The 16346-nt window shown below is 40.4% G+C and overlaps 1 protein-coding gene across 1 annotated transcript in view; it reads right to left on the minus strand.

Annotated features, from left to right (window-relative positions):
* Nucleotides 1–356: 356 nt before the first annotated feature.
* zbtb20 (zinc finger and BTB domain containing 20) overlaps nucleotides 357–16346 on the minus strand; it is a 45614-nt gene continuing 29624 nt past the window's right edge. The window contains exons 2-4 of the mRNA XM_083643956.1: nucleotides 8906–9046; nucleotides 5804–7345; nucleotides 357–3272 (exon numbers count right to left, since the gene is read on the minus strand). Of these exons, the coding sequence (XP_083500082.1) occupies nucleotides 2743–3272; nucleotides 5804–7325 (2052 nt within the window). The 5' untranslated portion in view covers nucleotides 7326–7345; nucleotides 8906–9046 and the 3' untranslated portion in view covers nucleotides 357–2742. The remainder of the gene's footprint in view (nucleotides 3273–5803; nucleotides 7346–8905; nucleotides 9047–16346) is intronic.

Genomic DNA, 16346 nt, shown 5'->3' on the forward strand with positions numbered 1-16346 from the left:
AAAAGGTTCCATGAGCTGCTTCTCATAGTACCTGTGCTGCATATTGCAAAGGAAGCCCTACAGTTCAGATATTCCACTTTTCAACAGTTTGATTAGGCTATACACCACACACACACACAGACACTCACAGACAGACAAACACTAAGGAAGGGACACAACTGTGTACAACTGACAGGTATCAAATAAGCTGCATTCCATCACCTCCCCACTTATTCCCAAATAAGCTTGTTCTAGGACAGACATATCATTTATGTTACACGCACACACAAACACACACACACACAATAAATGTATTTTCATTATTATTATAATTATTATTATTGTTATGATCATCATTATTGTCATTTTGTTGTTAATGTTGTTTGGCTTGGATGTTTTTATATGAAGATTCTGTCTGTTCTAATGTATGCAATCCAATAACTCTTATAGGGGACTGACTCCATAAAATAATGTATTAAAAGGTTAAAACAGAGACGAGTACACTCGACGGTACAGATTTAAATAAAAATAAATGCTTGCTTTAACACACGGCACAAGTATATATGTAATTGCAAGCAATAACAAAAGCCAAGAAATTTTGAATTACTTATTGAATAAATTGGAACAAAGCTATTCTAATACATGTGAAGTGAACTCTACAACCAAATATTAGATTAAAAAACGATTCTTCTTTTCTAAAACTATAATATCTCTGGTAACAGTAGTGCACTTATTGGTTTAAGCAGTGCAACATATATGCAAGAAAATAATGCAGTCCACTTATCAATATTAAAAAAAAAAGTTTTTTCCTCTGAAATTGAATAAAAGAAAATCATAGAAGTTCATTAAAGGAAAACAATTAAATATTAAGCACAGGCATTTTAAGAAAATGTGCAAAGTAGCACTTCGTTTTTTGAACCTACAGCAGGTCTTTTTCAGACCGCTGTATGTGGTTAGTTATTCTTTCAACAATACAACTACCAAAGAGTGTTTACTCATATAAATGAGCAAATCCTTCAGATTGCAGTTGCAGCCAGTTACGTGTGTGTGTGTGTGTGTGTGTGTGTCTGTGTGCGTGTGCGTGTCCTATTTTGGATAAAAAGGCAATAAGAACTTTTCGAATATCAGAGACGAGCCTTTAAGTGATGTGATGCATGGATGACAACTTTCTTCAACTAACTTCCAAATCTAGTCGGTACATGCTGTGTCTAGGTTTTAGAAAAATCAGGAATGTATACTATGACTAGAAAGTCCATCTGCAACTTGTGGTATACAGTATCATAAACCAGTTAGTGTAATATCAATGGAGCTAAATGTTTTCCTGTGTGACTGTATTTCCTTTGAAATCATTGCATGCCATTTGTGCCTCCAGGGAGAGCTAATGCATCAAGAATGATGCGATCAGCTCTCACCTGCTAAAATAGCTGTGCAATATTATCAAACAGGTTATACAGAGATTCTAGGAAGCAGGATGGCAAATATTTCCAATTTGTGACCAAATTAATGTCCTCCCTCTTTAGAACTACTCCAATCAACAGCCAACTTAAACCCCTTACAGATCATTAGATTATCAAATTATAACCATGTAGGCTAATCAATAACAACAATAGTTAAAGTGACAAATCCTTTTTTAATCTACATCCCATAACAGTCAGGTGCAAGTTTAGGAGCAGCAATTATGAAGGAGAGAGTTTAGTCGCATATTCAAGCCTGCCATAACTGTCAATGTAAAAGGCTTAAAAAAAAGTCAGCAAAAGAATCTGTCTTTTCATCGTATATTTTGAGGTCTACTAGCCTTAACAGTCTTTAAAGATATTAGTGGCAGTGTATGCAAATGAGTTAAACTCCAAACTCCAGAAAAAGAAAAGAAAAGGAAAAAAAAAACATATTTTTGCTCAAATACTGTCTCATCAACAAACCCTAATTTAGTAAACTTAACCTTAACCATCAAAATGCATGGACAATAATTATAAAACATATGAGAAGTAATTGCCCCTGTAACCACTGACAGGAAGTTACATTTCAATAAAATGATTGAAATTGGTACCTTGACAACAGCTGCATTATAATCCCTTAATAGCATAGGAATAAATAAAACCCAGTGTCAAATTAACTACTATCCTTTTTTATATTTTACATAAGAAGGCAATCTTGTGACCATCAGTATTTTTAGAGGGAATATGTAGCCCAACCCCAGATGATTTTTTTTTATTAATTTTTTGTTATTGTCGTTGTAAATTATACCACAGTAAGCTTGGACATCTATAGTTTCCAAACTGGTCAGTATGGGTTCACAACTGCCATGCTAAATGTTCCATGGCAATGTACACACACACACACACACACACACACACACACACACACACACACACACACACACACACACGCGCACAAACACACACACACGCACAAACGAATAGACACACATGCAAATCATACAAACATCTATGCTAAAGGTGTGTTTGTGTGTATGTGTTTCTTTCGTAGGCCTTTCGGTAGTGTTCAACACATAAATCAGTATTTTAGGAAAGCATACATTTAGAGGCCTGTAGTTAGGATCCATCCAGTAGATCAATATCAAACTACTCAGCCTTAAGGCCACCATCTTTTTTTCTTTTAGAATAACAAAAAAGAACTTTTTTTTGGGAAACTTAATGTGCCAGTGTCTATACTCATTACTCTTCATACCCCCAAAATAAGAAAAGGAAAATCTAGTGCCATTTTATTTTTCATTCTTTCTGAAAGAAGTGTATCTATTTGTACTTATCCATCGGAGACATGCATTCGCATGTGGTCATTGAAGTGCTCAATTTGGTCGAACTTGGCAGGGCAGACGGAGCACACGTAGGTGGTCCCTTCTTGGCAGCTCGCTTCCGCAGCTACACCCACTCCTGTTCCAACCCCAGCCCCTACTCCAGCACCACCGCTCACTGGCATGGCGAGGGCCACCACTCCAGCGCCGGGTTCCGGGACAGCCATAGGCATGGGAATGGAGACCGGGGCGCCGGTGCTCCCCGACAGCCCGGTGACGGCGCCGCCCGTGCTGTGCAAGGCCATGTGCCTCTCCAGCAGGGTTTTGTGTGAGAACTTCTTCTTGCAGATGTAGCACTCGTAGGACTTCTCTCCACGGTGCAGCCGCATGTGGACGTTGAGAGAGCTCTTTTGGGTGAAGCGTTTGTTGCAGATGCTGCACTGGTAGGCTCGCACCCCTGTGTGTGTCACCATGTGTTTGATTAAGTAATCCTTCAGGGAGAACGATCGCCAGCAGATGCTGCACTGATGAGGCTTCTCACCTGGATGTACATGCAAGACAACACACATTAAGAGAGAAAAATAAAAATTACATAAAAAAATATGCAAGAAAAAGTTCTGAGAAAATTCTGTAAAATTAATCCACAGAAGTCTCGTTTGTCATTTCTCATCAATTATCTAGGAGTACAATTAATGCAAATGTCTCATATTTGCATTATTTATGCCCCCCATATGCAGGAACATTTTTATAAACCAAACCACAACAAAACCTTTTTACACATGCAAACCTCTCCATTGTCTTTATATTTTGTACGTCTAATTTGCATCTCCTTATCATGATAACATTGCAACTCATGTTACAAATGGCAATGTAAGACTGTATATTACAGTGATAATCATACTATAAGAACAAGAGCCAATAGTCATATTTCACACTAACCACAACATTCCTTCTCAACACAATAATGGTACTTGTACAAGTTTTTGAATTGAAGCTGACCAGAGAATTCTTCTTTAGGTTCAGTGTGAGCCAATTGCATGACTTGCTGTATGTAAATCAGATGTAAGGCAGATAGTTAATGTCTTGGTGTCAGTAACGTCTGGAAATTTGAATGTTTCAGCCGTTAAAATAAGCCGTAAAACTAAATGTAAGCAAATATTGGTTCTGGGATAGTGGCATTGGACTTGGCATGAAACAAACAGTGTGGCTGGTTCAATTGACTTCAACTAGGGCAGCAACACTGGATCCTCAATACCTGCAGTGTTGACTGTTACCGGAATTTACCTTAGGCTAGAACGAATCATACCTGTATTGGCATGGTTAGGCTTATACAAATTCCCTTAGGTGCTGGATGCTACAGCATCGTGTGAAGATAATCTAGGCTTTGTTTTAAAGTAGTACTAGTACAAGCATGGCAGGGGGAACTTGCTATTGATTTATCTGACATTATATGGGGAAGGAGTCTGTCTGTGGTACAACTCTGCTCAGTTAATAGCAGACACCAGCTGATACAATTTAAAGTTGCTCACCGTCTTCACTACTCCAAGCATAAATTACACAGGATCTTCCCTTCCATCTCACCACTGTGTGTCATGTGTCAGAGGGCACACTATCTCATGCCTTCTGGTTCTGCCCTTCATTAACGGGATTCTGGGCCAAAATATTTGATTGGTACTCTAAGGCTTACAAAATAACCCTGCAGCCGGAGGCTGAACTCGCCATCTTCGGCTGCTCGGAGTCCTCTCTGAACTTCCCTACAGCTGTGCAACAATCTCTGACACTGGGGACAACTGTCGCCAAAAGACTCATTCTGAAGGAATGGAAGTCCTCTTCTTCACCTTCTTTTCAGGTGTGGCTGATGGACATGATCTCTGTTGTACAGATGGAGAGACTCAGGTCCCTGAGAACCAACTCGCTTAAAAGGTTCTCAGCTATCTGGGACCCGTTTTTGGCTACTTTGACGAGGTTAAGAATGACTAGTGACTGAGGTTAGGGGTAACGGATGGCTTGCTTGCCTGGTTTCTCATGGACCCCTTGCAATGGGATCCCATTATCTCTTATAAATACATAAGCACCTTATGCAGCTGGTAGCACCACATTGTAATGTTAATGTTTGTATTTTTTCCCCTTTCTTTTCCTGTGTCTGAGACTGTCTTGTTCGATTACTGTTCTATGAAAAACTGAAAATAAAATATTGGGGGAAAAAAGTAGTACTAAGCAATACAAACTTGTCCATATTTTATAAACTGCTACACTTCTACTGGTAAAGATGAAGGCATTAACAGTAGAGTTATCTTCAATAGCGTGTGAATGCCTACGTTTACATTACAGACACAGAGAGGTGGGGCCAAGCGGACAAATAAGAAAATCACACTAATTTCAGTTAGTCTGTCATGATGCAAGCCACTGCAATGGCGTGGTGCGTGAGCCCACTAATAAGAATCTGCATGTCACCTTGGATACAAGTGAAAGCAGCATAGATACCTAACCGTGAGCTCATTAATTTCATTTGACAATGTTTGATTAGTCTACTCTGTATTTAGGCAAACCTTAAAAATGACAATGCCAGACATACTGTAGGTAACTGATCAGGAAAGCAATAATGACCTTGGGGCAGGGTGTCTGGGCGAAATATTGTCATAAGGTGTTGCACCATGTTTGGTAAATATAACAGTCATGTATACCCTTTTGTTGAATATTGTTGGATTATGTTATGATGAGGTGGAATTGTGACTTGAAACATGTCTTCACAACGCATCTTTTTGTATAGTTTTTTTAAATCATAAATTATTTAAAAAAATGGCCAGTAGACCTTTACTCCCTCTCTAAGCAAAGAAGGCTTTATACTACCACTACCACTACAACTGTAGTAGCTACTTACTATTAATAATAATAAATATTTCCTAATGACTATGAAAACAAATAAGCTCTTCTACAAAAAAGAGCAATAAGATCCTACTCACCAGTATGGACAAACATGTGTTTGTATACAGTTGTATACAGTTACATTGTATACAGTTATGTATTGTATTGATTATTAATTAGATACATTGTCAATAAGATCCTACTCACCAGTATGGACAAACATGTGTTTGACGAAGTTCTGTTTCGCAGTAAAGGTTTTACTGCAGAGAGTGCAGTGATAGGGCTTCTTGTCGTCTTGTCCCAATCCTGCAGCAGCCTGTTGCTGCTGAGCTGAGGCTTGCGGTACCGGCATTGGGTTTGGGAATGGTGGCATTGCAGGGGGTGGCACTGCCACAAATTGGGAGTGCTGCTGGCCTGGTATAGTCTGAGGGAGGAAGAGGAAAGGCTTGCTGTTGCTAGGTGGCTGTGTAGGAAAGAGCGTGGGCAGGAAGGTGCTTCCAGCAGTGCCCATCACCTGGGAATTGCTGGTCACGGTGAGTGGCATCCTCAGATTGCTGGTGTGTGATTCTGTCTGGCGCATGTAGTGCGGGGCACTTGGCAGGGACTGGGATATGACTGGGTTTGGCAGGGGCTGCATCATGCTACTGTCACTAGTGCTGTGGGACGTGGGCCCGTCCTCTATCTCTTGGACTTGCTCTGGGGAGGAGTCATTGACCTCGATCTGCACCGGGCCTCCTTCGCCCTGCGGCCCTTCTCCGCCCCCCTCTCGCCCCAAGCCCATCAGGTACGGCTGGTGCTCCAAAGCATCCTCAGTACCGATGGAGGAGCTGACCCCTGAGTCAAAGCTTTCCCCCTTGGATTCACTCTCCACGCCCTCAGTATGGTCCTGTTCCTCCGGACACTCCCCCAAATTCTCATAGCAGCCGTACTCATCCTCGGCCTCCTGCTTTATGTGCATGCCTCCTGTGTGAATGCGTACCGGTCGGGGTTGCTTGCGGCAGTGAGTGGACGACTCCGTGGAGAGGAAGCGATCTTGCTGAGATCTCTCATGGATGCGGGTGATCCAGGGCGGATCTTGAGCTTGCTGGTCCTTCTGAGTGCCGAGGACCGTATCGTAATTAGACATGGGGCTAACGTAGAGGGTGCGGTCGCGGGTTCCGTTCTGCAGAGAGAGGCCGGGGTAGGAGGAGTACAGCGACGTGTATGCACGTTCCGTATTCTGCTGTGATGTTGCTTGCATATAGCCTGACTCTGCGTCACTGCTGGGCCCAGAGGTGCCGGACTCGGGCGTGCCGCGGGGCGTCTCCTGACCAGAGTCTCCTGGTAAAACAGGAAAGCCCCCCGGCCCGGCCAGGCCCACATTCTGGGACACAATGCGGGTGCACTCATCGATGACGGTCTTGATCTGTAGGATGCTGGCAGCAGTGAGGATCTGCAGGGCCTCTGACTGAGACACCCGCAGGATCCCACTGTACATGAAGTCGATCAGCTTTTGGATGGATTGCACCGAGACCACAGAAGGGATCTCAATGTCGCTGTAGCCCAACAGCAGCTTGTCCTGAAAGAAGGGGCTCCCAGCAGCCAGCACGCAGCGGTGAGCTCGCAGCATACTTCCATGGATCCGAACAGTCACGTCACAGAAGTGCCCACGGTTGCGCTGCTCATTGAGGGTCTCAAGTACAGAATTGCTGAAGTTGTGGAGATTGATGTTATGAATGCGCTCGGTCATCCCCTTGCAACTGATGTCACCTGCAGGGAATAACACATGACTTTTAAAACTCTGGCAGATGCATTCACAAGGTTATTGAGCTGGATTAAATACACCAGTATACCTGAAATCGAAATTGCCTTGTCACAGAAATCATTTGGAGATTTAACTTGCACATAAAATAACAATATCTTAACATTTTTAACTAATATATTAAGCATAAATATATAATAATGTAATTGTATAATTAAATGTATAATAAAATATACAATATAAGTTACATTATGAGCAAATGCATCACAAATAAAACAAAAGCTCTTTTGCATGCAAAAATGACTTCATGCATACATTGCCTGCCCCCCCCCCCCCTTTAAAACCCAATTTTACTGCCTGTATGCTAATGCCCACTCCTACCAGGTGGTGTGTATATAAAACTAAACCTTGTCAAAGGACTGCAATACATTTAAAGCTGTTAATTATTATCAATCCTGCTCATAAACACAACAATCAAGTATTTATCATGGACTTCCTGAAACGATAAGATATCAATAATACACATGGTCAATCAAATCTTCTCTATGTCCCATTTTATGTGTGTGCATGTGTGTATATATATATATATATATATATATATATATATATATATATATATATATATATATATATATATATATATATATAAATAAATGAAATTCAAGCTGAACTGATCTTTTGCATGTCTGTTAAAAAAAAAGATTCTACATGGCCATGTGGTAAGACAATTAAGATGGTTCCCATCTAATTACCACACAAATTTGTCAAGTACAGTGTGTATTCCTGAAATACTACCAACCACCAGTAGGTGGTGCACTGGGCTTAAAGGACAGCAGGCCTCTTTGTTAGCCATGTGTTCACTGTGATGGCGCTTCCTAACTATCCTAGGAATACACTTAGATGTGACCCGGCTGAGCGATGTTTAAGACAACTTTCTGTGCTTTTCTACCCAGTTAGATGTTAAGAGAAAGAGGCAGACTAAATTAGAATCAGCTATGTAGCAAGTATAACAAGTATGCAAAAAAAGGATTGTCATATCTCCTGTGAAATTCATTTCTTTTGCATATTAACATACTTGAGCATAAGTGAAACAAATATCCTGTGGAGACGATTACACACAGTGCTTTTTTTAAATCTGGCCAAGGAAACGCCTCCATTTTGATCTTGGAAACAGTGCAAATCTTTGTCATTTCAAATATCTCATGGAAAATGAGTTGACACTGTTAATGAATGATAGGTCTAATTATTAAAATACATGAGTCATAGTGTTTTCTGACCATATGGCAGATGTGGCTTGATATGAAAAAAACTCCTTGAACATGTGGAGAAATGCTTCATAATGTGTAATGTAATTAAACACGAAGGAGAAAAAAAAGGGCACTAAATAAAAAATATATTTGACTAACTGGTTCATTCGTCTGTCATGAAATATTTGTTTAAAAAAAATCAATGCAGAAGCAGAGGGGTTGCATTAGTATACTGCCACTGTTTAATTCCAACAATAAAAGGAGTAACATAAGCATTATGGCCAAAAACAACACCTTTTTCTACAGCAATCTTGTACTCACAGTCAGATGATGTTTTGTTGCGAAGATGCTTGTGTGGCTGGTGATGAAGTGCAGGTCAAGCTTCAGTTTGCTGGTGGAGATGGCTGATCAGAGGCCAGTGCTAGGCAAGGCTGTCAGTCCTCTCTGTCCAAATCATGTGTTCTGGAACACAGTGTTTAGGAGGGAGAAAAGACAAAGACTCATCTTAATACAGCATGCTGCCTCGTACATATCACTACTCCCAAAATGAACTCAAGGCACAGTGAATATGTAGCACCGACTAGGCACTGCAATAGATGTGTCCGACTTTTCAAAGCAAGTCCAGAGAAATTTACGTTTTTGTGCGTGCTTGACCACCAATTACAAATCAAGGTTGAAAATCATATAGTATTAGAGCCCATTCTTTTCTCAGCAGTTATCTAAACCACTGGTCAGCAAAAACCACACCCTTCCCAAGACAAACGGGCTATATTCGACATAAATTTACCCAGATTTAATATTTTTCGACAGAAAAGGTGTCAAATACACTCATTGTGATGTGTGTGCATGTGTGCGTGCGTTTGTGTCTCTTTTTTATTTTGAAATCCACACAAATTAAGCAAGGTAGTGTCCCATATAGACCTAGAGTACTTGGTACGAAGTGATAATATCCAGATGTCAAGAGAAAGTCAAATACCCTAGCATATATATAACCCTAACCCTGACACACGTCAAGAGAAAGAGTCAAATACCCTAACATATATAACCCTAACCCTGACACACGTCAAGAGAAAAAGTCAAATACCCTAGCATATATATAACCCTAACTCTGACACACACGTCAAGAGAAAGAGTCAAATACCCTAACATATATAACCCTAACCCTGACACACGTCAAGAGAAAAAGTCAAATACCCTAACATATATATAACCCTAACCCTGACACACGTCAAGAGAAAAAGTCAAATACCCTAACATATATATAACCCTAACCCTGACACACGTCAAGAGAAAAAGTCAAATACCCTAACATATATATAACCCTAACCCTGACACACACGTCAAGAGAAAGAGTCAAATACCCTAACATATATATAACCCTAACCCTGACACACACGTCAAGAGAAAAAGTCAAATACATTAACATATATATAACCCTGACACACACATCAAGAGAAAGAGTCAAATACCCTAACATATATATAACCCTAACCCTGACACACACATCAAGAGAAAGTCAAATACCCTAACATATATATAACCCTAACCCTGACGCACACAGCAAGAGTCAAATACCCTAACATATATATAAGCCTAACCCTGACACACACGTCAAGAGAAAGAGTCAAATACCCTAACATATATAACCCTAACCCTGACACACACATCAAGAGAAAGAGTCAAATACCCTAACATATATATATATAACCCTAACCCTGACGCACATGTCAAGAGAAAGAGTCAAATACCCTAACATATATAACCCTAACCCTGACACACACATCAAGAGAAAGAGTCAAATTCCCTAATATATAACCCTAACCCTGACACACACGTCAAGAGAAAGAGTCAAATACCCTAACATATATAACCCTAACCCTGACACACACGTCAAGAGTCAAATACCCTAACATATATATAACCCTAACCTTGACACACACATCAAGAGAAAGAGTCAAATACCCGAACATATATATATATATAACCCTAACCCTGACACACACGTCAAGAGAAATAGTCAAATACCCTAACATATATATATATATATATATATATATATAACCCTAACCCTGACACACACGTCAAGAGAGTCAAATACCCTAACATATATATAACCCTAACCCTGATGCACACGTCAAGAGAAAGGGTCAAATACCTAACATATATATAACCCTAACCCTGACACACACATCAAGAGAAAGTCAAATACCCTAACATATATATAACCCTGACGCACACGGCAAGAGAAAGTCAAATACCCTAACATATATATATAACCCTAACCCTGACGCACACATCAAGAGAAAGAGTAAAATCACGTCAAGAGAAAGAGTCAAATACCCTAACATATATATAACCCTAACCCTGACACACACGTCAAGAGTCGGATACCCTAACATATATATAACCCTAACCCTGACACACACATCAAGAGAAAGAGTCAAATACCCTAACATATATATATAACCCTAACCCTGACACACACATCAAGAGAAAGAGTCAAATACCCTAACATATATAACCCTAACCCTGACACACATGTCAAGAGAAAGAGTCAAATACCCTAACATATATATATAAACCTAACCCTGACACACACGTCAAGAGAAAGCGTCAAATACCCTAACATATATATAACCTTAACCCTGACGCACACGTCAAGAGAAAGAGTCAAATACCCTAACATTTATAACCCTAACCCTGACACACACGTCAAGAGAAAGAGTCAAATACGCTAACATATATCTAACGCTAACCCTGACACACATGTCAAGAGAGACAAATACCCTAACATATATATAACCCTAACCCTGACGCACACGTCAAGAGAAAGAGTCAAATACCCTAACATAACCCTAACCCTGACGCACACGTCAAGAGAAAGAGTGAAATACCCTAACATATATATAACCCTAACCCTGACACACACATCAAGAGAAAGAGTCAAATACCCTAACATATATAACCCTGACGCACACGTCAAGAGAAAGAGTCAAATACCCTAACATATATATAACCCTAACCCTGACACACACGTCAAGAGAAAGTCAAATACCCTAACATATATATAACCCTAACCCTGACACACACATCAAGAGAAAAAGTCAAATACCCTAACATATATAACCCTAACCCTGACACACACGTCAAGAGAAAAAGTCAAATACCCTAACGTATATAACCCTAACCCTGACACACACGTCAAGAGAAAGAGTCAAATACCATAACATATATATAACCCTAACCCTGACGCACACGTCAAGAGAAAAAATCAAATACCATAACATATATATAACCCTAACCCTGACACACACATCAAAGAGAAAGAGTCAAATACCCTAACATATATATAACCCTAACCCTGACACACACGTCAAGAGAAAGAGTCAAATACCCTAACATATATATATATAACCCTAACCCTGACGCACACGTCAAGAGAAAGAGTCAAATACCCTAACATAGATATAACCCTAACCCTGACACACACGTCAAGAGAGTCAAATACCCTAACATATATAACCCTAACCCTGACACACACATCAAGAGAAAGAGTCAAATACCCTAACATATATATAGCCCTAACCCTGACACACACGTCAAGAGAAAGAGTCAAATACCCTAACATATATATAACCCTAACCCTGACACACACGTCAAGAGAAAGAGTCAAATACCCTAACATATATATAACCCTGACACACACGTCAAGAGAAAGAGTCAAATACCCTAACATATATATAACCCTAACCCTGACGCACACGTCAAGAGAAAGAGTCAAATATCCTAACATATATATAACCTTAACCCTGACACACACGTCAAGAGAAAGAGTCAAATACCCTAACATATATATAACCCTAACCCTGACACACACGTCAAGAGAAAGAGTCAAATACCCTAACATATATATAACCCTAACCCTGACGCACACGTCAAGAGAAAGAGTCAAATACCCTAACATATATATAACCTTAACCCTGACACACACGTCAAGAGAAAGAGTCAAATACCCTAACATATATATAACCCTAACCCTGACGCACACGTGAAGAGAAAGAGTCAAATACCCTAACATATATATAACCCTAACCCTGACGCACACGTCAAGAGAAAGTCAAATACCCTAACATATATATAACCCTGACACACACGTCAAGAGAAAGAGTCAAATACCCTAACATATATATATAACCCTAACCCTGACACACACGTCAAGAGAAAGTCAAATACCCTAACATATATATAACCCTAACCCTGACGCACACGTCAAGAGAAAGTCAAATACCCTAACATATATATAACCCTAACCCTGACACACACGTCAAGAGAAAGAGTCAAATACCCTAACATATATATAACCCTGACACACACGTCAAGAGAAAGAGTCAAATACCCTAACATATATATAACCATAACCCTGACACACACGTCAAGAGAAAGAGTCAAATACCCTAACATATATATAACCCTAACCCTGACACACACGTCAAGAGAAAGAGTCAAATACCCTAACATATATATAACCCTAACCCTGACACACACGTCAAGAGAAAGAGTCAAATACCCTAACATATATATATAACCCTGACACACACGTCAAGAGAAAGAGTCAAATACCCTAACATATATATAACCCTAACCCTGACACACACGTCAAGAGAAAGAGTCAAATACCCTAACATATATATAACCATAACCCTGACACACACGTCAAGAGAAAGAGTCAAATACCCTAACATATATATAACCCTAACCCTGACACCAGAGTCCTGCGCGGGTCTGATTTTCAAGACCCGGTTCCGCCCGGCCCCGCGACGTGCAGTACCGACCCCGCTCCGCGAACCCGCACATATGATCAATCAGTACCGCAACCCACCCCGCCCCGCAGACATGAGACCCGCCCCCCGACCCGGAACCGCATATATATAATAACCGTTAATCTGCAGTGCAAACATTTTGTAGTGAACCAAACGAAACTGCCACCGTTTCACACGAGAGGCGAACAGCAGTCTTTCTGGCCGAGACTCGTCAGCTGATGTACGTTAATTAGCTTTTAGCAGCTGCTAGCTCACTAACCAGGTGGATAGCTCTGTTATCAGACACACAGACAGTTACAGCAAGCAAAGTGACTTACCAGCTATTTCCAATATGTCCGGTATAATCCATACTGCCTTTATGATTGCTGTTGGAGGAACGTAAATCCACGTTGGGATGAGACCTCTCCACTTTCACGCTATCTATCCATGACATGTTCTTGCCTGTTGCTATGAAAACAGCCAGTGTGTATGTTTGACTGGAAGCTAACGTAGCCTACTATATTATCTGTCCGACTCGTATTGTCTCCAATCAATCACCTTGACCGCAGCTGAGTTTTGAATGTTTTGTGCAGTCCATATAGCGTCACACATTGCACAGTATGCGCATACTTGAAACGATGCCGGTTATGTAAACAAACTGCGAAAACGTGCGTCAGAAACTTTTCTCCTGTTCGAGTCAGACCAGCTGCCAGACACCCCCCTGCCAGACACACCTTCCCCCTGCCAGACACACCCCCTGCCTCCATCTGAGTGCAACAGAAAAACATACAAGGCTCATACGTTGTCGTTGTTCCACCCGCCGCCCGTCCGCATTTATTAATTTTTACCCGCCGCCCGACCCACCAATTTACAGAAGTGTATTTTTTACCCGCCCCCCGCGTTTTTTTGCGGGTACCCGGCGGGGCCCCGCGGAACCCCGACCCGGCGCAGGACTCTGCCTGACACACACGTCAAGAGAAAGAGTCAAATACCCTAACATATATATAACCATAACCCTGACACACACGTCAAGAGAAAGAGTCAAATACCCTAACATATATATAACCATAACCCTGACACACACGTTAAGAGAAAGAGTCAAATACCCTAACATATATATAACCATAACCCTGACACACACGTCAAGAGAAAGAGTCAAATACCCTAACATATATATAACCATAACCCTGACACACACGTCAAGAGAAAGAGTCAAATACTCTAACATATATATATATAACCCTAACCCTGACACACATCAAGAGAAAGAGTCAAATACCCTAACATATATATAACCATAACCCTGACACACACGTCAAGAGAGTCAAATACCCTAACATATATATAACCATAACCCTGACACACACGTCAAGAGAGTCAAATACCCTAACATATATATAACCCTAACCCTGACACACACGTCAAGAGAAAGAGTCAAATACCCTAACATATATATAACCCTGACACACACGTCAAGAGAAAGAGTCAAATACCCTAACATATATATAACCCTAACCCTGACGCACACGTCAAGAGAAAGAGTCAAATATCCTAACATATATATAACCTTAACCCTGACACACACGTCAAGAGAAAGAGTCAAATACCCTAACATATATATAACCCTAACCCTGACACACACGTCAAGAGAAAGAGTCAAATACCCTAACATATATATAACCCTAACCCTGACGCACACGTCAAGAGAAAGAGTCAAATACCCTAACATATATATAACCTTAACCCTGACACACACGTCAAGAGAAAGTGTCAAATACCCTAACATATATATAACCCTAACCCTGACGCACACGTGAAGAGAAAGAGTCAAATACCCTAACATATATATAACCCTAACCCTGACGCACACGTCAAGAGAAAGTCAAATACCCTAACATATATATAACCCTGACACACACGTCAAGAGAAAGAGTCAAATACCCTAACATATATATATAACCCTAACCCTGACACACACGTCAAGAGAAAGTCAAATACCCTAACATATATATAACCCTAACCCTGACGCACACGTCAAGAGAAAGTCAAATACCCTAACATATATATAACCCTAACCCTGACACACACGTCAAGAGAAAGAGTCAAATACCCTAACATATATATAACCCTGACACACACGTCAAGAGAAAGAGTCAAATACCCTAACATATATATAACCATAACCCTGACACACACGTCAAGAGAAAGAGTCAAATACCCTAACATATATATAACCCTAACCCTGACACACACGTCAAGAGAAAGAGTCAAATACCCTAACATATATATAACCCTAACCCTGACACACACGTCAAGAGAAAGAGTCAAATACCCTAACATATATATAACCCTAACCCTGACACACACATCAAGAGAAAGAGTCAAATACCCTAACATATATATAACCCTAACCCTGACACACACGTCAAGAGAAAGAGTCAAATACCCTAACATATATATAACCATAACCCTGACACACACGTCAAGAGAAAGAGTCAAATACCCTAACATATATATAACCCTAACCCTGACACACACGTCAAGAGAAAGAGTCAAATACCCTAACATATATATAACCATAACCCTGACACACACGTCAAGAGAAAGAGTCAAATACCCTAACATATATATAACCATAACCCTGACACACACGTCAAGAGAAAGAGTCAAATACCCTAACATATATATAACCATAACCCTGACACACACGTCAAGAGAGTCAAATACCCTAACATATATATAACCCTAACCCTCACACACACGTCAAGAGAAATAGTCAAATACCCTAACATATATATAACCCTAACCCTGACACACGTCAAGAGAAATAGTCAAATACCCTAACATATATATAACCCTAACCCTGACACACACGTCAAGAGAAATAGTCAAATACCCTAACATATATATAACCATAACCCTGACACACACGTCAAGAGAAATAGTCAAATACCCTAACATAT

This window comes from Poromitra crassiceps (genome assembly GCF_964638095.1).
Source record: "Poromitra crassiceps genome assembly, chromosome: 1".
Lineage (NCBI taxonomy): Eukaryota > Metazoa > Chordata > Actinopteri > Beryciformes > Melamphaidae > Poromitra > Poromitra crassiceps.